The following is a 22,527-nucleotide window of genomic DNA, read 5'->3' on the forward strand; positions in this document are numbered from 1 at the left end:
ATATACAGTATACCATCATGTGCTCAAAACTGCCACCTCTTGATTGCATAATCTTGTCATTTTGCACAGCCTTTTTTTTTTTTTTTTTGATAAACACTTAAAAATAATAATAATCACAATATCCTTTAGCACTGAAAAACCACAGAGGTTAATAGTCTTCCAGAATCTCTATTAAAGGTGACATAGTGAGCAGTGCAAATATGGTATAATGCCTGTCTTTGCATTTATTTGCAAATATGTACAGATATGCTCCATGCAAATTAATCCTCCGCTGCATTATAGGGAAGGAATCATGTTGTGTGGTCAAAAGGGTGGGGTAGAGGTAATCTGATTTAAGCACAGCATGTAAAAATTAATTGAAAGTCAGAACTCCATAGTGTTTATTATAAAGTAATTTCACACCAGCTCAGGATTAATAGGTGATTACTATGTTAATTGAACGGCAGCATGCTTTAGTAAAATACAATGAATTGTTTTTTTTAAGCCCTCTATTTTATCTGGGGGATTTGGTTGTAGTTCTGTAAAAAAATAATTATTTTCTTCTTTTCCTTGAAGAAAACTGTTTGAAATTATTTTGGTGATAACCAGGTATTCTGCAAAGCTATGTAACATGGCTCACGTGTAAGCCTGCCTGCCAATTTCCTCTTCAGGGGACTATGCTTTGAACATGGCCTTGTCCCTGAAAGAAAAAACCCTTCCGTAAACCTCCGGTTGGTTTATTTGGGCATGCAGACTGCTGTGGAGAGGGAAATGGAGGTCATCCAAGGAAAAAATGTTAGTTTTCCTCACCTTGTTGCTCTCCTTGACGGTATGATGTTGATGATGATGGTGATGTTGTTGATGATGATTAAATTATACCCCACCCATCTGGCTGGGTTTCCCCAGCCACTCTGGGCGGCTTCCAACAGAATATTAAAAACACAATAAAACACCAAACATTAAAAGCTTCCCTTAACAGGGCTGCCTTCAGATGTCTTCTAAAAGTCAGATAGTTGTTTATTTCCTTGACATCTGATGGGAGGGTGTTCCACAGGGCGGGCGCCACTACCAAGAAGGCCCTCTGCCTGGTTCCCTGTAACCCCACTTCTCGCAGGGAGGGAACTGCCAGAAGGCCCTCAAAGCTGGACCTCAGTGTCTGGGCAGAATGTTGCGGGTGGAGATGCTCCTTCAGGTTTACTGGGCTGAGGCTGTTTAGGGCTTTAACGGTCAGCACCAACACTTTGAATTGTGCTTGGAGACATACTGGGAGCCAATGTAGGTTTTTCAGGACCAGTGTTATATGGTCTCGGCAGCCGCTCCCAGTCACCAGTCTAGCTGCCACATTCCGGATTAATTGTAGTTTCCGGGTCACCTTCAAAGGTAGCCCCACGTAGAGTGCGTTGCAGTAGTGCTGTGATGCCAAATGGTTCAAACACATCGGCCCTCGCTGAAGCTCAGAGAGTTGGAGCTGGACGACCTTGGGGGGTTCTAGTAGATGGGGGAGCCAAAAAGGGGACCCCAAGAATTGTCTGAACTGGTGAGCTAGGAGTAAGGAGTTGGATTGAGAAGAGGGCTCCAGGCAGGTGACAGAGAAGTGTTTTGCTCTTGTGATATAGGATGCCTCTAACCAGACACCTCCTAGAGTCGAACTGCTACCGCTAGCTCCTCCTGTCATCGAGGAGCCCTCCCCTTCTGGAGAGGTGACCGGGAGTCAGTGCTGATTCCACCTCTGTCACCTAGGAAATGGAGATGCCAATGCAAATAAACCCCATTGGCTCAACTGATTTGAAGGCAGGCCTTTTTCCGGCACCTCTTTCTGTAGAAAAATAGCACTGCTTGAAGGAGTGCCCATTTGCTTGCCCACTCCCAAGTCTCTAGCCATTTGCTTTGTTAAGAGCTGTGTTCCAATGTCTTAGCTTGCACTTAGCCATGCATTTCACTTGCTGTGCCTTGTAACCCTCACCTTGCTTATGTAGCCATTCACACATTTCTGTGTGTGTGGGGGGGGGGGGTTGGAAGAAATAGGGCTGCAAGTTTGAGTTCTATGTCCGGCGGTGAGGGCGAAGACAATAGCATCCTTCCACGTTGGTTGTAACTTTGTTATACAGTGGTACCTCGGGTTACATACACTTCAGGTTACAGATTCCGCTAACCCAAAAATATTACCTCAGGTTAAGAACTTTGCTTCAGGATGAGAACAGAAATCACGCAGCAGCGGCGCAGCGGCAGCAGGAGGCCCCATTAGCTAAAGTGGTGCTTCAGGTTAAGAACAGTTTCAGGTTAAGAACGGACCTCCAGAACGAATTAAGTACTTAACCCGAGGTACCACTGTATAGGGAATGTGTCATAAGCAGTTGAGGTTTCCACTTGAAAAGGATGTAGCAAGAGTTCCCACAGATCTAAACATGCCAATCGAAACTGCATGTTTGATGCCACATGGGTTGAAATAGGATAGTTGCTGCCTCATTTCTGATTCTGCCTAATGTTGAGAAGTGTTACATAGGGAGCAGTTCGCTCCACAAGTTTTCCCCAGCTGACAAAAGTGCAAGTGTAGAATGAGGACATGCATATGATATTTTTTATTAGCTAAATAAAAATGGCCTCCGCTAATGGCCCGTTATAATATAAACCAAGTATGTATGTTAAAAACAAAGTAATGCAACTACAACCTAATGAAGCAGACTGCCTTACTGGAGGGAAACAGAATAGCGAGGCACAGCTGGGATCTGAAAATGAGAAACTGCAAAGTTATTTGTGGAAAGAAAAAATGGAATCTCTTCTGCAGCCCGATGGAAGAGTTGATAGGGAGTGCGACCTTTGGGCTCACCTTTCCTCTGGAAAATGTTGCAGCCCAGACTGGGCTATTTGAAATACCACTATTGAAATATGTTAATTCCATCACTGCACTGCCACAAATGCTGAGCACGATCCCTCCAACTATTTCTCTGAGAAAGACAGTACTTTCAGACATACATACTTCTTTCTAAGTACTTTAGAGGGCAACAAGGAAAGAAAATAAGGGGCAAGGGAAGTAAAGAAAGCAAACCTAGATTTTATAATTGTGGGTAATTACAGGATGGAATGGAATCACATAAGAAAGGAGTATTTATTTTTGAAATATTCCAGTTACAAAGTAAAGGGCTAGGACGGATCAAAAGGTTGTATAAAATCCCCCTGGTGCTGACGTGCCATTTTGCACGGACAAGTTCCTTATCAGAGTGAACGATCAATGTAACAATTTGAATGTGTAGCAGTGGAGTAGAGGCAAATGACCAGATCTGTGTTTTGAGCTACATGCTACAGGCTGGCTTTCCATGTGGACGAGCAGCCACTGTGGACAGCCATTTACACCCCCCTTTATGCCACTGTTTGCTCATGTGCATTGGGCCTAAACACAGTTAGATTAAGAGAGGGCAAATGCTGAATTATTCACATAGAGACGATGAGGTGTGAGATGATGCCATCATGAAGAGTGCATCATTCACTGCTTGACTTGCCCTTGGTCTTCTTAAGTTATATAGATTGTGGTTGAAGTAACTTCATGGTATGGGGTAGGAACGCAAGTGAGAGTGCAAGGAAAGAGTTTACCTATACAGTCATACCTCATGTTACATTTGCTTCATGTTACGTTCTTTCAGGTTATGTCCCGCGGCGACCCAGAAGTACTGGAAAGGGTTACTTCTGGGTTTTGCCACTCGCACATGCGCAGGAGCACAAAATGATGTTACGCACATGCGCAGAAGCATCGAATTGCGACATGTACATGCGCAGACACACCGCTGTGGGTTGCGCTCTTTTCATGTTGCGAATGGGCCTCAGGAACGGATCCCATTCGCAATCAGAGGTACCACTGTATCACATTTCAGTTAGAACTGGTAGTTATTGATTTTGTTTAAAAACATTCCTAGACAATGGGACACCAGTGGCGTAGTGGTCTAAACCACTGAGCCTCTTGGACTTGCTAACCCAAGGTCAGCAGTTTGAGTCTGTGTAATGGGGTGAGTTTCCCCTGTTTTGTCGCAGCTTCTGCCAACCTGGCAGTTCGAAAGCCTGCCAGTACAATTAGATAAACAGGTTCTGCTGCGGCGGGAAGGCAAACGGCGTTTCCGTGAGCTCTGGTTTCTGTCATGGTGTTCTGTTGCAACAGAAGCTGTTTAGTCATGCTGGCCACATGACCTGGAAAGCTTGGCCTGAAAGCAGAGATGAGTGCCACACCCCATAGTCGATTTTGACTGGACTTAAACATCCAGGGGTCCCTTAGCTTTTACCTAGACAATATCCTAAAGTGGCTTAAAACAGTATGTTAATACAATCACAATAAAACATATTGGTATAATAGAAAATAACCTGAAGTATTTTTTAAAACTGGCATCAATGGTTGGGGTTCACGGTACTTACTCAGGCTGCTAATCTGACATCACTGGCATTGATTTCATTGAATTCACTGAGGACATACGTCATCAACAAGAGAATGGGAGAAGATAAATATAGCACAATTGACCCTTGGCTTGCTAAACCACCCTGGGAACTTGCTGAGAAACTGGGCATAATGCAAATAAATAAACAAACAAACCCCACTTAGTGGTATTCATTGTGCTTTTAAACACAACACCATATAATCTTATATAAAAGTCTCCTTTTCAAGAGATTAACTTGAAGAGGAGATCCTTTCAGGCAGGAGATCCCATGGAAACATGCAGTATGTCTGTATAATAGAAATATGGTTGAATGAAGCGGAAGGTATAAATGTCCTCAGGGTTTTCAGTGCAGTACCAGGCATAACTTGAAGGGTAAGAGGGAGAAACAGCTGTGGTTTATTAGGATAGCATCCCCCTAATTAAGTGTCCTGTCCAAGAGTACTGTTGAGTGGGAATTTGAGACAGAATTAGGGTTCTGTGGGTTAAAGCCTCAGCGCCTAGGACTTGCCGATCGAAAGGTCGGCGGTTCGAATCCCTGCGGCGGGGTGCGCTCCCGCTGCTCGGTCCCAGCGCCTGCCAACCTAGCAGTTCGAAAGCACCTCCGGGTGCAAGTATATAAATAGGGACCGCTTACCAGCGGGAAGGTAAACGGCGTTTCCGTGTGCAGCTCTGGCTTGCCAGAGCAGCGATGTCACGCTGGCCACGTGACCCGGAAGTGTCTCCGGACAGCGCTGGCCCCTGGCCTCTTAAGTGAGATGGGCGCACAACCCCAGAGTCTGTCAAGACTGGCCCGTACGGGCAGGGGTACCTTTACCTTTACCTTAACATACCACCCACTGCCTATCTCCTGGTCCGAGATGGCAGAGCTGGGTTTGGAGGTGATGTTGAGGAAACCGGAGGTTTAGGATTTGGGGATGCCTCGTTTGGAGTGACTTGGTATTTCATGGCCACCAGGACACCCATGGGATTTTCTCAAATTATATTGGGCCCAACACATGTGGCAGAACTGGTCTTCTGTACAGTATGCCTGCATCTTACGCTGGAGTTCGGTTCCAACGGCAGTGTGTCTACATCAAAGTCATGTATGCTCAAAAGTTGTGTTACCCACCGCTATCCAGCCTGCCTTCCACAAAGCAGTCAGAAAGGGCATCCATACCAGTCCCAGAGCTGGTGTGCCAAGGATGCCCTGCCCAGAAAGCAAAGCTGAGAGAGCATAAAAGCTTTTTTGTGCCTGGCGCTGCATGGCGTCCTTTAACATAGCAGAAGCATGTGCTCTCCTGCTTCAGGGGTGTGGAACCTCAAGCCTTCCAGACCTCTCTGCCTGACCTTCAGAACACTCACCAGGCCACAGACCTTCCCCCAAGTGTTTCCCAAATGTTGTCACCTGGTGGGAAGGTGTCCTTTAACTCTGATAATGCCTCTTGCTTGTCTGGATAAAGTATACAGAGGGTGTGTGTGTGTGTGTGTGTGTGTGTGTGTGTGTACACAAGCTAGGCTACTGTACTAAGGTAAAATTTGCCTTCATTGCTTCTCCCTCTTGCCCCCAACACACCATTGATATGTGGATTTTGGAAGGTTATGCAAAAAAGGAAAGCAACCCTCAGGTTGGATATCTTTCCCCACTCACGCAACTTCCTTGGATGTTTTCGAAGAAAATGTTAAAATGAAGATTGAACAGGCAGAGGTCAAGAGAGTGGGCTTGAAAACCTTTGATTCTGTTTGCTCAAACACAGAAGTGTGCATATCTTTTGATGTCGTCATCAGGTGACGAACACACATCGGTGAATGGGAACCTAGGAATCCCAGAGAAATGAGCAACATTTTCTTAGCTTCAAGACACTCTGATAGGAGGAAATGAAACAAAAAGCAGCTCATAGAGAGGAGAGGTTTGGTATGCAAGGGAATTTCATGTATAGGATGTGGCGCCTTGGTGTTCACCAAAGGCTATCAGCCAGGCATTTATTAGAGATGTTTCCCCAGCTCTTTTCGTCTAGCACTGGGAAGATAGGAATGCTATCAGTTTGACATTTCTGTCAGAACTGGTATTTGAACCACTGGATGATTCTGACAAATGCCATTGCTGTCATCTGCTATTCAGTTTTAATTATGTCTGACTGACGCTTTCAATGGTAGCAGGAAGAAAACTTAATTAGCTGCTGTGAAGGCTGATCTACAGGGCTGGAGGACTTCAAGCAGCTTTGGAGGAGACACCTTAGAGTATCACCATTTCACAATCTGATTAGATGTAGAAGAAGGATTAATTGTCCTACGTGTGGAGGTTTCTTTTTATATTATTCTCTGGAAAGACTTTAATAGGAATATACGTCAACAGGAAACACAGATTCTGCAGCTTAACGTGACAGAGCAGCTGCAAATTTGAGTTGCAAAGTACCTTGGTTCACAAGGAACTGCTGCGCTAGCATGTTAGATGAGTCCAAAACTAATGTTAAGGGTGCAAAGGAAAAATATTATATGCTCAAGGGAACATCCGGCAAATGAACATCTGTTACCTTAAAGAGAAACATGCACACCTTCAGCAGCAAATCTGCAAGCACCACACAATTCAAAACCCCTGAAAAGCAGGTATTTTCCTAACCTGTCACACGCTGTATGAATAACCAGTTTGAAAAGGCTGTATTAAGGATTTCTACCACCTATCAGTGTCTGCCATCAAGTTGTTAATATGCCTACAGATCCGTATTAGTAAGGGGCAGTGAAAATATGCTTATAGGATGCAATTTGAAAATTAATTGTGTCTCTACTGCTGGCTGCAGATTCCCTGTGACCATGGCCTAGAAGTCACACACAGCAGACAGGCTGGTAAACCTGAATGCTAATGCAAGTTCATATTGTTTTATATATTTTTTAGTGCCGTCACTATATGAAATAGATGTCTGGAAGGGTTCTAGGCGAGACTTCTCTCTAGAGCTGGCCCAAGACACGTTGTCGCAGTCCCCCTACATACCATTCAATGCATGGAAACTACATTGGAACTTACAAGAATGCTGGGGACAGGGCAACCATGTCCCATTGCTCTTGAGCTTGGCAGTGCAGAGTAGGGTTCACTGGGGAGCTCACGTCCTCTCTGCCTGCACAAATGCTGCAGAGCAGCAGAGGTGGTGCTAGCATGCGTCATGAGAGCCCAGCAATGCGCGGACATGTGTGATGCTTTATGGACTGCGTGGCCTGGGCTGGCTGTTGCTCTGCTTCCCCCAACAGGAAAGAGAGGTTAGAGGCAAGAAAACCAACTAGCCAAGCTGGGACAGTAATGCAGACTGTCTCAGGAACTCACACGACACTATCAAACCTATAGTTACGTAAATCCAACTAACAGTAACACACATGTAACTGGCTGTGTTTAACTATATGACTTCTTTATACATCATATAAACATACCTCTTTTCACATATGCCTTTGCAAAGTATAGTTGTTGTATGCAGTTGCTGTACACAAGTATCAGACGAAAGATACAAAAGATTTTAACATATCAGAGACATGGAATATGTGATACAAAATATGAGTATGCAAGGCTGACAAAGCAGGGCGAAACAAGGTATTATTCCGGGAATCCTTGCCTTAGGTTCTTTCGTCTGATACCTGCATACAGCAGCTGCATACAACAACTATACTTTGCAAAGGCATATGTGGAACATTACAAAGAAAAGGTTCATTTTCTGCAAGTACAACTTCTTAAAGTTGTCGCGTCTGACACTTGTATTCGTAAAGACACGTGGAACACAAAAAAGCTTCTATTTGGACATTACGTATATAAGAACTGATCTATTTGTATTTCCTGCTCAAAATGTTGGTCTTTAATTGCTTCTACTTAATTTGATAATGTGAAATGAGGTATGTTTATATGATGTATAAAGAATTATATAGTTAAACATAGCCAGTTATGTTGTGGGTGTTATTGTCACTGTCTCAGGAAGACAGAGACAGCCTTTGGAGGTAGACCAGGAGGAAAAGATTCAGGCACAGCCCTCTCTATCTCGTGCTTAAGGCAGCCACCTCATTTTGTTAGCTGGTAGGGCTGGCTCTGGGACGCGGGTGGCGCTGTGGGTTAACCCATGGAGCCTAGGACTTGCCGATCAGAAGGTCGGCGGTTTGAATCCCCGCGACGGGGTGAGCTCCCGTTGCTTGGTCCCTGTTCCTGCCAACCTAGCAGTTCGAAAGCACGTCAAAGTGCAAGTAGATAAATAGGTACCGCTCTGGCAGGAAGTTAAACGGTGTTTCTGTGCGCTGCTCTGGTTCGCCAGAAGCGGCTTAGTCATGCTGGCCACATGATCCGGAAGCTGTACGCTGGCTCCCTCAGCCAATAAAGCGAGATGAGCGCCGCAACCCCAGAGTCAGCCACAACTGGACCTAATGGTCAGGGGTCCCTCTACCTTTACCTTTAGGGCTGGTTCTGCAACACTCCATTAATAATAATAAAAAGAATATAGAGGGATTTGTTGATTTTGTAATGGGCAACAATCAGCTCTGTCCACGGGCTGGAATGAATTCCAAGAGATATAAATACTCCCCTGTCTCACACAGGGTTTCCCAATTGGATAAATGGGACTTTAGCATGAGTGTCCACTTGTCAGGGCTTTAGTTTTGCTTTCAATGTAGCTGTTGTTTTCAATAAATCAAAGGTAACAAGAATGATACCTTTCTGGGCAAAATATTTTTGTTAGGAAAGTGCACTGTAAGACTTTGCCGTGAGATTGCCGTGACATTTTCCAAACGTTGCTTGGAAAAGTTTCCTTGCCCTCTTTCCCCCCTCCAAAAAAAAAGGCCTCATTTCTGTTTCCTATCTGAGTAGTTGTAAATTACATACTGGAACAAGATTGCCATTCACCATTCCACCCAGCCCTAGCCTGGGTGGAATACCCTAGCCTGGGGCTGAATAGCTGAGGTTGACTAAATTGCTTGTTGTAGCTTTCTGACTTTAAGCAAATGCCTAAAGCTCCACTTCAACAGCTCCACTTCAACATTCAATAGCTACTGAGAAGAAGGAATTGTGAAACTTTGGTGAGATGGGCATTCATTCTTGTTGAACATATAAAAATAAGCCAAAGCTGAACATCTTCCACATTCTCTAGTACTACCCTGTGAAATATGCTGGTTTTTAATTTTGGGAGAACTATTTTAAGCAACATGTTTTGTATTTTAAAAAATATATATGATCCCACCCTCCAGAAAAAGGTTAGTTCCAGCTTTTGAAAGCTCAACAGATAGGTCATTAAATAGCAACTTGCTTTTCACCATTCACTGTGATCATTTTAGGACTATCTCCAATCAACATATGCTTGTCTATTATCAAGGTGCAACAGTGTAAAAGAAGACCCTTTGTCTTATCAGTGAGGAAATGGTGTTGCTTTAGAAACCACACTTGAAATTAAATGGTGCAACATGTAAATATGAAACCTTTATAATAAAATGATACAGATGACATAGAAGTATATAAAAAATAGTTCGCAGGATGAATAATTCACTAACTATTGCATGGTATAAGTCGCTAACTAATGTGCGTTGCCTGCCATTTAATAGTGGATATATCTGAAGAAATATGGAAATTGGAATAGTTTAATAACTTTCTATATGAAAGATGATGAGACTGCCTAAATGATTAAAAGGGAGATATGTTATAATGAACTAAAGCCACTCGAGTGTAAGGTAATTTTAATTCAAACCTCCATCTGCTTATGTATAATTAAGACTCATTTAACAAGTTAATGCCTAACAGAGAGAACTGATAAGTTTGGTATTAAAGAGCTTAAGAGAAGTAAATTAAACTGTCGAGTTGGAGGAGCTCTCATTTTAATTTCCTATACCTGAACCTCAACCAAATCTTCTAAGGGGGCATTTCTTGACTCTGCCTAGGCAGCCAAGTAGTAAACCTGAAAAGAATGTAAGGGAACTAAAGCCAACTCTCTTTTTTGAATTCTTGATACCAGGGTCTTGTTTGGGAGGCTGAGGGAATTTTTGCCAACATGAATATTTATTTAGCCCAAACTGCTCACTGCCATAGCATCTAAATGACATTAAGAAGATACTTTGCATGCTGTCAAAATATTTATGCATTGCAGATCTTGCCAGAGGGGTTAAATAAGCTAAAAAATATGGATTTCTTTGAAGTGCAAAAAAAGGAAAAAAGAAGCAGGAGATTTTGAATTCTATGATATTCCCACTGCCTAAGTTTATTTTGTTCTTTCCACATACATCAAGGAAGTCCAGCAGTTAAATCCATGGCTCTTTTTCCATTTCTATTATACAATTTTAATTTTCCCATTTTGTTTAAATTATATTTTCTTTTGAATCTACCGTAGGGATGGGCATTTCTTAAAAATCACCCTACTGCTTAAAGTTCTCCCCACCTTTTAAAGTTGTCAGCACAGCCAGCCTTGCAGCTAGCACTGAACGTGTCTTTTGAAAAGTATTTGCAAAGCAGGTCTAAGCCTTCACTGCTGGTTTGTTATCTCTGCCTGAATTAAGACAAAAGATCCAGTTGCTGACAAGCAGAGGCAGCAAAATGAAAGGACTGCAAAGTCTGCATGGTTAAATAATACTTGCAGGTTCTTAAGTGTTGGCTCTGCCTAGGGCCAATAAAGATTCATAGGGATGAGTAGAGTTTGCCCCTGGAATAAAGCCACAAGAAACATGTTGGGGGGGTTTTAAACAAGCAACAGCTTTATTTAACTACTAGGCGCTGCTGCCTCTGCTCATGTTGCTCACCAACCCCATCCTGCTTTGCACTTTCTTACTCAGCAGCCTGCAATGCTGCTGAGATGAAAATGGCAGCCCTGATAACACAGCAGCAACTGAGCAGTATGGTTTCTGGGGGGCTGTTGTGACCTGCCCTGGCTATTCCTCTGTTGCATGTCTGGTCCGGCCACCTGTGCCACTTGCTCGCTCGTCCGCCTGCCTGCCTGCTGTTCTGTCATCAGGCTGCAGTTGGTGTGGCCACCTATCACAGACCCTCCAAGTGCCCCTATTTTCAGGGACAGTCCTGGATGTACAGAAGCTGTCCTGGTTTCTTGATTTGATCCCACAGCGCCTGACTTTTCCTTAAAGGTAAAGGTAAAGGGACCCCTGACCATTAGGTCCAGTCGTGGCCGACTCTGGGGTTGCGGCGCTCATCTCGCTTTATTGGCAGAGGAAGCCGGTGTAGTTTCTGGGTCATGTGGCCAGCATGACTAAGCCGCTTCCAGTGAATCAGAGCAGCGCACGGAAACGCCGTTTACCTTCCCACTGAAGCGGTACCTATTTATCTACTTGCACTTTGATATGCTTTCAAACTGCTAGGTTGGCAGGAGCTGGGACAGAGTAACGGGAGCTCACCCCATCGCGGGGATTCGAACCGTCAACCTTCTGATCAGCAAGTCCTAGGCTCCCTATTTTCACTGGAAAAATGTTGGAGGGTATGGAGTTTGGCGACCCCTGAGCCAAGGAGATAAGTAACCATACAACCTTTAAAAGACATATGAAGGCAGCCCTGTATAGGGAAGTTTTTTTAAAAAAAATGTTTAATGTTTTATTATGTTTTTATGTATGTTGGTGGTTGGTGGTTTCACACAGAATCCCCAAATATAAGTGTCTATAGCACCCTGTGTTAACATGCCTTAGGCAGCAAAATGTGGCTTTGCAGGTATTAATGGAGTTAGTGCCTCCTATTCTCCACTATTGCCCAAGTGAGACTGGCATTGAATATCGCTGATGAGAGCACCAGAAGATCCGTTAGAGATGTGCTCTCCCTTGTCTGTCTTCCATGGCAGGTCGTCCACCACAAAAGCATGCAGTTTCTGAAAGCCAAGCTAGACTGCATCCAGATAATTTATCACATACATGCTAAGTGATGCTTATAGGAAGCCATTTGCAATCTCATGGGCCTATTCTACTAGTCTTCTTTGACTATAAGTTGTTAGATATGATGGGCAAGGTCTGAACATGCAGATGGCAATTTGCGCTGCTCCAGCCACCCTAGTCATATCCATGGGATGCATAAACGGCTTTAAAACATGCAGTTTAGCTTTAAAATATGGAGATCTAATCCTCATAATATTTTTTTCTCTTCAGCATAAATTTAAGGCTTCAGTCTGAAGTATGGCAAATTTTAAAATTCTGGGTCCAATTATTTTAGCTTTACTGTTAGCAAAGGTTATTAAACGTGCTATTAATAATAAGAATAGTAAGTAGATACACTTCTTTACCATGCTCTGCAGTCCCAAAAGCTTCCAGAACAGCTTTCAGATCAATTAAAAAAAGTCAGGTTTACAATCTAAAAGACATGACGAAAAGCAAACAAAGTAGGAAAGAGGGCTGTGTACCCACTGGGATGCGGGTGGCGCTGTGGGTTAAACCACAGAGCCTAGGACTTGCCGATAGTAAGGTCGGTGGTTTGAATCCCTGCAATGGGGTGAGCCCCCATTCCTTGGTCCCAGCTCCTGCCAACCTAGCAGTTTGAAAGCACGTCAAAGTGCAAGTAGATAAATAGGTACCACTCCAGCGGGAAAGTAATTGACATTTCTGTGCGCTGCTCTGGTTCGCCAGTAGCAGCTTAGTCATGCTGGCCACATGACCCGGAAGCTGTACGCTGGCTCCCTTGGCCAATAAAGCGAGATGAGCGCCGCAACCCCAGAGTCGGCCACGACTGGACCTAATGGTCAGGGGTCCCTTTACCTTTACACACCATACATTTAATGCACATGAATCCCTTCAAAGAATCCTGGGAATTAGTTTGTTGAGGGAATTGTAGCGATATGGGGGATAAACTACAGTTCCCAGGATTCTTGTGCTTTCAATATATGGTATGTATGCAGCCAGGAATGGGAAGGGAAAATGCAAGCAAGGATAAAAATGCACTCAGGCACCAGCTGTTCTTATAATAATGGAACAGGAACAGTTTGCATAGCCTCTCTAAGCTGGCCCAAGACATTTTGTGGTGTGAAGCAAAGAACAAGTTTCCTGCTCTCCCCAATTCCATGTACAGAAGCCCACTGGGTTGGCTGTTGAATCTTACTTCTGCCTTGGCAGCAAGGTATAATTATCCAGTGCAGGGCTAGTTTGAGAGGTGCACAACAGGCCAGTGGCTTACATATAGCTCTAAGGGCAAACAGCTGTGTGTTTGTATGCTGCTCACCATCATCTGCTGCCTGAAGCACATGTCTCATTTCGCCTGGTGGCAGAGCTGTTCGTATAGCCTGATGGAATGGCTGCTGCTAGGTGACAGTCGAGGGAGATCCAAAGGCAGCTGGTCTCTCAACAGAGCTAGTCCTACATCTTTAGAAACAGAAACCGGAGAGCAATACCAAGAAGCGGCCTCCATGGCCTAAGTCTGCAACTTCAGACAGTTATTAATCAGGTACTTTCATTTCATCCAGATGGAGCCTGAAACATGCTGTGTCTGCATGTTTCTTTGCTCTTTGGCAAGAGTTGGGGGTCTCTGAACAGGGATTTTAAATATTTTTTTACTAAAAAAAAACCTAACCCCCTTAATTGCTGAAAATATAATATTCCTCAAATGAGAAATAAAAATCTGTTTTTTGTTAACTACACGAAATGAAGAGCTTTTAAATTGGCAATCAATTGTCTTCATCTAAGAGATATTAATGAGACCCCTTCCCAACATGCTGGGCTTAAAGCAACAGCCTTCTTTTGCTATAGCCCAAATTTTATGTTGCATTTTTTAAAATAAAAAACAACAACAATCAACATTAAATAAATTAGAAGCAGACCAATAAAACCTGCATGGCAGAGAACTACTTGATATGTTCTTGATTAGCCAGCTGGAAGGTAAAACCCCAACAAAAATACAAAGTGTAAGAAAAATATTGGCATGAACATTCCTGCATGAAAAATGCTTTTTGTCTGTGCAAGGCAGTTGTTTTCCCCATATAAATGTTGACAAGTAAAAACACACCAGTAAAAGTATCTCAGATTGCTAGTTCTTAGTAGAAAAAAAGCTTCTGGTGAATTTTCCAGTACAATCCTATACATGTCTATGCATACGTTAAGTCTCACTGAATGGGCTTACTCCTATGTACATAGGAGAGCAGCAGCTGTGGGAAAAGGCAACTTTCCTGCATGGGATCATTAGGACAGGAATTGAAAATTAACTGCTCCTATCATATTGCCATTACACAAAACTATGGTGCAACTGTACTTGAAATACTATGTGCAGTTCTAATCGAACCACCTAAAAAAGTATATTGAAAACACAACCAAAATGATCAAGGGGATGGAGTAAATGAGGAAAGTTTACAGCATTTGGGACTTTTTAGTTTAGAGCAGGGTTTCCCAAACTTGGGTCTACAGCTGTTTTTGGACTACAACGCCCATCATCAGTGCTGACCACTGGCCCCGCTAGCTAAGGATGCTAGGAATTGTAGTCCAACAACAGCTGGAGACCCAAGTTTGGGAAACCCAGGTTTAGAGAAAAGGCAAGAAAGAGGTGACAAGATAGAAGTTTATAAGATTATGCACAGCATGTAGAAAGTGGATCCAACAAAGCTGAATGTTGGAAGATTCAGGACAAATAAAAAAGTACTTATTCACGCAACACATATTTAATATGGAACCCGCTCCAACAGGAGGCAGTGAGGGCCATCAATTTGGATGCCTCTAAAAGAAGATTAGACAAATTGATGGAGGACAAGGCTATCAGTGGCTAGTAGGCAGAATGACTAGGTTCTACTTCCACTCACAGAGCCTCTGAGTGCCAGTTGTTGGGAGTTGCAAGTAGGCAAGGTGTGGTCGAGGTGCTTGCATCTGGTTGGCCACTGTGAGAACATAATAATGTACTAGATGGGCCATTGGCCTGATTCAGCAGGCTTGGCTTACTTTCTTAGTAGGATTCCATCCTAAGTCTAGCAGGTGGTTTAACGTGGCGGCAGGTGGCTAAGCAGGTAAGCTGCACGTTTAATGTGCATTTTTCATTTTCATTTTCCTTTTTTTTAAAAAAAAGCATGGACTTGGATGCCTTTGAGTTAAACTCTTGAAATCAGAAAGATGGCTTAGAAGTAAAAGAAGTGCTGCCTCAATATTTTATATTCTTTTTGCTTTTGTTTTGTTTTGATCTTAAGACATTAGTAATTCTTTAACAGTAGACCAGAGAACTGACATGTCTTGTGCAGTTTGTTTCAAGGCAATCTTTTCCGAAGCAACTGGTGTCAATTTTTAATGCTGAACACAGCATTTTTAGCATGAAAACCTGTTAAAAGAGAAAAAGACATGACACATTTCATGTTTCCATTGATCTCACAGGGAAAAATAAAAGTGCTTTTTTGCAACCGAAAACCAATTTTCTTCCAGGAAGGGATAGAAGGGGCAAAAAAAAAATGTTATTCAACTGGAAAGCATATCACATTATTTCCCCAAACATATCTCAATTACATATTTATGACTATTTATTATCCACCAACATTGCTGAATGAAGTTTTGCCTGGTGTGATAAAAGTTTGCTACAGTTATTTCCTTCATTTTCTGATTGCTTTGGGCTCATTACTTGTACAGGCTGAATATTAAGTCTGCCAATAATGATAGCAGAATTGCATTATTTTATTATGCTTTAGCACTCCTACCTCACTTCTCATTTTTTTCATTAATAAATTAAGGGTTTTAAGACCTAGAAAAACTATATGCACTGTTTCATACTGTAGGTTGAGTACTGAGTCCACAATCACCAGAAGCAACAACTGACCCTTTTTCTGATGCAAAACTAACTACTGGGGCTCCTGCCTTAAAATAATCTGCCCAACCCAGCAATATTATAGAAAATCTGCTGAAAAACTGGGAGAGTAAATAAGCATTCATAGGAATGCTCATAAACTAGTTCACATATTTGACATTTTAAGCAGAGTTCTCAAATATCACGTATGCAAGTGGAATTAAAATTAAAATCAAAGGAGCCCTTGATCATTTTTCTTAAAGATAAGAAATAATTTATTTCTCTTCAGTCTTCACAAATACCACATATCACCTAGCTACACAACCAATGCCATTAACATATCACTGAAGAGTTTCTTACCAACACTTTACTTGGACAAAGACAATTGCAATTTAAAAATTACTGTACAATGTGCTGTTGGATAAAATGCAGTTCTTGAGCTTCATGAGGAGATGTGGCATGTGGTTTAGAAACAGACAGAACATACAATGTTAAAAAATTTAAACTGCCAAAAAGCAAGAGTAAGGTAGAAAGGATTTTGTTTTGGCATTGTAGTTTTAGTAAAGTATTAAAAAAGAAATCTAGAGGAAAAAACCCAGTTTTTAACTTCCAGTACATAAAATTGGATACGAAAGTAATTAGTTCCTCCTTTTTAAGTTTTGCTTTTTCCTTAAAATAGAAATCAATATTATGAATATATTGCAGAGTAAAGAAAGACTGCAAAATTACCAGTTAACGAAAATACTATTGTATGAAAAACCAAATGTAAATTTACCAAGTAATTTGCTTACAAAAAAGATCAAACTATAAACAGTCACAAAATATATAAAAAAATGCCACTTTGAACGAGGCAATTGTACTCTACCGAAACTGGTAGTAGACTTTTTTCCCCCCCAGAATAGACATATTCATACTGTAGTAACCGATAAAAAAGCATTGTGTACTTTTGTGTCGTCCGGAGATTTAGCACCATGTGTCATAAGTTCCTGGATAGTCATCCAGTTGTCCAAGATCTTCTTGTTCCTCTTTTTCATCATCTTTTTGTGACTGAGTTCAATGATGTTAATTTCCTTTTTGCCCTCACTGCTGCTTTGAGGGCTCTCTTTAAGACACTCTAGTCTGCTACGCATCATGTATTCCCGCCGCCGCCTCTGCTCCTTGGCTCGCACCAGGTGCTGCTTCCGTTCCTCTTTGCTCCAGTAACGACCCATCTTCATTTCGCTCATTGTATCATCATCCGTCGTCATCCCGCTGCGCTCCTCTTTAATCTTTAAGGCACGTTCCTTCAGGATTCTGTCTCTTACAGGTCTTTTGGTGATATACCTCGTCCCGTCGCTCCTTATTTTCACTTTCCACTCCATCTTGGGCTCCGCACACTTCTGCGAATCTTTGCACATGTTCACTAGGCTGAGCTGGCTCTGGGCATATTCCACAGCAGATTTCTGCTGTATCAGCTGCATATAGCTTTGATAATGCTTAGCGTGTGCAGGGATATTCCCATATCTGTATGAGGAGCCATGATATGGGGACAAATAAGGAATCTGCTCAGGGCTCTGCCTTTCTTGCTCTGTCGATTTGCTACTTTCTGAAACCGTTTCCTTCTCCTCAACAGAACTGTTTTGTTCAGCAGCTTTGGTTTTGTTTGGCGTTGTCTCCCTACCACTCTGCCTCGAAGACAACTGGTTAGCCACAATGGTACTCCTGAGGTTTTTCCTATTGGTGATGCTAATCATCCGCTGGAGAGAACTGTCAGGGGATCGCTCCATGTTCAATGGAGTGCTTCTGCAGCTCTCTGCTGTGTTGTAAGCGCTGGAACTGTCTTTGTCTGATTTCTCTGGGTGCTCGATGATGTCGTCCAGTTTTCCCCCTGGAAGGTCTATACTGGTGTTATAATTCCTGAACGTACCACCCTGCAGTGCCCAAATGTCTCCGTACTGGTCTTTCACTTTTTGAAGCCGGTGAGCCTGCATGATGCTCTGACACTCAAGCTCAATGTTCCTCAGTTCCTCATTGAGCAGCTGCAGCTCATGCTCCACCCCGTCCTTTTTCCTTCGGTTGCACTCTATGGTACTGCTTGAGTAATACAAGTCATACTCGCCGTGCTTTCGGATCTTACACTTGAGTTCCAGTAGCTGGCGAAACCTTTCGCAGTCCTCCTCCTGGTTACCAACAAAATCAGACTCAATGTATTCCCCAGACACTACGCTCTTGTTGCACTGGAGCTCGAGGCTTCCCAGAGTGTCCGGGCTCTGTCTCGGTTCCTGCTGGGTCTCTGGGGTTGGCTTGTTCTGCTCTTCTGGTGCGTTTTCTTGCTCTGAGCTCTCGTCATTGCGCTGGCTTTCGTCGGTGGGGCCCACTCCACTGTCTTTCTCGTTGTTGTTAGATGATGAGGTAGCAGTATCTGTTGTGCCGTCTTCCTCTTCATGCTTTTTGGGCTAGAAAATAAAAACAGCCCACAATTAATCTTTATCACAGGTATTAAATTAAATAACTTAAATCAAGTTCTCTTCTCTGTAGTCACGCCCACCCTGCGAAATGTTCTCCCATCAGATGTCAAACAGATAAACAACTACAAAACTTTATGAAGACCTCTGAAGGCAGCCCTGTATAGTGATTTTTTTTAAAAAATGTTTTATTGTGTTTTTATAAATGCTAGTGCCCGGGGTAACCCAGTCAGATGGGAGGGGTACAAATGAATAAAATTATTATTATTATTATTATTATTATTATTATTATTATTATTATTATTATCATCACACTGCTGGCAGCACCTGCATACTTGTGGAAATGAACATGCTCCTGTGCAAAAGGGGGAGAGAGAGAGTTTTGAATTTGGAACAGGAACAACTGCATTCAAACCCTGGCTCTGTTATGGATTTACTGATGTGACCTCAGACAAATCACATTGTCTTAGCCTTTGTTCTTCTTTCTGTATAGCATGTGAATAATAGCAATCTAAGTTAAAGAGTTGCTACGATGACGAAAAAGCCCCCCAACTGATTGACATGTACATTTCCATCAACATGTCTTGAATGCAGCCCTTCAGACCACTTCTCCAAGCCACTCCTAAAACCACACTCCCTCTTCCCAGGCCAAAGCCCTCACCAGCCCTGCTCCATGGCCTCCTTTAATGCTGCCAACTTGCTACAGGGCCTAGTCCAAAGTGTTTGTACTAACAAATGAGGCCTATACAGTTCAGGATTAGGTTAACAGGCCACCTTTTGCTTTATATACCCCAGTATCTGCAATCTGCAGAAGAGCTTCTTCTGCAAGTTCCAAACAGAAGCCTGCTGTACAGTAATACAACAGTTAACAAGGCCAGTGGGGTATGGGGGGAAATCACCCCATCATAGAATATTGCAGGTGGATAGTATTTTCTGTGTTAGTTACAACCAGAAAATACTTGCTGGAACTCAGTTCCGGCACCTCTCAGGTGAGTGCCATTGCCATTCTAAGAGAAGAGGAAGGTGTTCATGGTGAGTTCCGGTACCTCTTTTTCTAGAAAAATAGTACTAGTTGCTGTGTTTTATTATAATAACATATATAAACATATTTTTTCTACTCTATCAACCACTCTGGCAACATAAATAACTACAGGGCACACTGTCACTGAGAAGAAAACTGTGCTAGCAGATATTTGAACTTGGGATGTGCATTCAGTGCATGTTCATGTTCTGTATATTCCTCTCTCCACTTAGCTTGTGCAAGACTGCATATCCAGCTGCCAAATATATATACATTTACATATACGTACATACATACATACATACATACATACATACATGTGTGTGTCTATATTGCACTGGCAGAATAAAAGCCAAGAAAGGTTTGCAATAACCTGTACCAGCAAAACAACATCAACAACAACCCTTAACAGAAACTGACCCTAGTGGATTACCACCGCCTTATCCCTATTGATGAATTTCAAATTATACTAGGAATGCCATCCACAGTGATGGGAATACTATTTGTACCTTGGGTGCTATTATAACAGATATTTGTGTTCACACTGGCTCTGTACCAGCAGAAACTGGCACCATGGTGTGCTCTGCTGAGAAGCACGTCTATTTCAAATGCTAGCTATAATTGTGGCATGCAGTTGGCAGTAATTCTGTATAGCTGACTCGGGTGTCATAGGCTGAGGGCCCAATAAGGTAGTTTGTCTGCCAAATTTGTAGAGGATGTATTTGTCATTGGTGGTTGCTAGTCCAGATAATGTGTTTTTTACACACACACACACACACACACACACACACACACACAAACGGGAGGTATCTCTTGCTCTCATCTGCTGTACTCCTAATGATTTTGTAGAAAATTGCTAATAGAGGTTCTCCATTTCGAATATACCAGTAAGGGGATTATATGTGTCACTGTATTTTCCCTCGGAAAACATCTAGTTAAACTCTAGTCTCCCATATAGTTAAAACAAAATGGTCTGCCTTCTTTGGCCATTATGTCAAACATTTTTGTGGATCCCTTTTAACTCACCCTCCATTAACTGCACCTATTTATTTCACCTCTAATGCTAACAGCATTATGTGTCAGAGCAGTGAAGAGGGGCATGTTTTCTCCCACTCCGCCCCCCACAACTAAATAGTGAAGTCATTTTGTCCCATTTCCCTTACACAATTTTCATCCAAAGTGCGCGTAGTCTATTTACAATAAATCTAAGTACACACAGCACCAGGCAAATGTGCTTTCTCCTTTAAGAGGTGTAATTACACAATTAAGCATAATGGCTAGTAATAATAAAACACGATGTGGAAAAATATAGGGTACGCATAACAGGAAACAAAACTCTATGAGGCTACACTGTTAGTAATTGCTATTTTCCCTCTACCTAGACAGACAATGATGGACAAGGCAGGGGAATTAGTGACATACACATAAAGCCTCATTTACCTTCAAGAGCACAAGCCTACCAGCTAGTCTTTTATGCACAGTTGTTAGAATAAATTGATGCCAATAGGTCACAACAGTTAGAATAAAAGCAATTAAAGTGTGTTGGAGTGTAAACTAAACTAAAAATGAAATCAAAAAGTTGACGGAAGGGTCTACTTGGCCAGTTCTGAGCCACTGCGTTGATGCCTTAGTGCGTCTGTCATTAGGATTCTCAATGAGTGCTTGACAGATACCCATGTGTTTGCTGATATTATAGCTGAGCTATAATTCTAATGTTTTCTCCCATGTTGTCCAATTTTCAGCAAGCAAGAGTGTTAAAGTTTCTAAAATGAGAATGGTAGAATCTAAAGTTTGCCTTAAGACATGGCCTTTGGCCTGTTTTCCACTATGAGGAATACTCTATGCGTATGATAAATGGTTCATATATATCTGTAAGTTCTAGGGCTCAGCCTTGATATTAGCCTGTTGGAGACTTGTCCCACACTGACCCACAGTTGTCTATTATACATAAGACTCTCTCCCTCCAGATGTCTCAATTCATAGTTGTTGATTCTATACTGTGACTACATTTTGAAGTCAACAATTAATGAGAAGATCCAGATGAAATCTGCTGTATAGATCCTAAACCAACCACAACCATTGCTCAACTTGAACGCGATACATCAGAGGCAACTTGTTAAATACCTGTCAGTCTTTGGGATTAAAAGTAGGTGTGTTCCACATTGCACTGACCCACACTGCTCATTCCCTGGCAGAGACAAACATCGACAGCCATACCGACATACACAGAAAAAAAGATTCCTCTGTGCTGCTAATTTCATGCTTGGCATCTATCACAATATAGAGCAGGGGTTGGTAACCTGTAGCCCCAAAGACCAAACGTGGGCCTTGTCCTAATTTAATGGGGATGAGGAGCCTGGAAACACAGGAGGGTAGGAGAGGAAACAGAAAAAAGGGTCAATGGAAGGTGGTGTGTGTGTCATGGGGGTAGCTCCTCCATGCAAGTGGCCAGCCTTGACCTCTGAAAAGAGTGGGTTCTCCCTTCCCTGGCAGGCTGCTGGGCACGATCTGCACAGTTTTGCCCTGCCCTCACTGCTATGCAGTCCCCAACAGATTACCTCTGAGGGAATGCTGCCCTCAGAGGGGGAAAAAGGAGTTATCCCAGCCCTGATTCTGTTTCTTGGGCTGAGCAAGATACAGTTTTCCGGAATTTCCTCACAAACATGCTATGACCAGCAGTTGAGGGAGCTGCCTTTTAAAAATGCATTGTTAACTTCAGCTACATTTTAAAAAACAACAACCCTGTTGCCAAGGGGTGTAAAAAGAACAACTGAGTAAATATGCATTCCAGAGTTAAGGTCTGCCTCTTAACTGGCAAGCATTGGTGTGAATGTGACACAGTAAGATTGAATAACAAGAGCTATGTCTTACAGCGTAACCGGTTGATTCCTTTCTTTGTTCAAAATGAACAATTTCAGCACAGAACATGTCGTATTAATTGTTCTTTATGGGTGCAAATCTCAATGCTTCATATCACTAATTAACCCACATTATGAAGGTTTGTGGGAGAATGCA

The 22,527-nt window shown here is 42.5% G+C and overlaps 1 protein-coding gene and 1 long non-coding RNA gene across 4 annotated transcripts in view; one reads left to right on the forward strand and one right to left on the reverse strand.

Moving 5' to 3' along the window:
• LOC307226008 overlaps positions 1–22,527 on the forward strand; it is a 113,307-nt gene that overhangs the window by 89,468 nt on the left and 1,312 nt on the right. The gene's annotated exons all lie outside the window — the stretch shown is intronic.
• Positions 16,296–22,527, reverse strand: part of PDZRN4 (PDZ domain containing ring finger 4) — a gene marked incomplete at its 5' end in the record, with an annotated part of 233,043 nt that continues 226,811 nt past the window's right edge. For all 3 annotated transcript variants that reach the window (XM_079994130.1, XM_079994132.1, XM_079994131.1), the window contains one exon: positions 16,296–18,482. In XM_079994130.1, the coding sequence (XP_079850256.1) occupies positions 16,956–18,482 (1,527 nt within the window). In that variant the 3' untranslated portion in view covers positions 16,296–16,955. The remainder of the gene's footprint in view (positions 18,483–22,527) is intronic.

The sequence above is a fragment of the Podarcis cretensis genome, assembly GCF_951804945.1.
Source record: "Podarcis cretensis genome assembly, chromosome: 10".
NCBI lineage: Eukaryota > Metazoa > Chordata > Lepidosauria > Squamata > Lacertidae > Podarcis > Podarcis cretensis.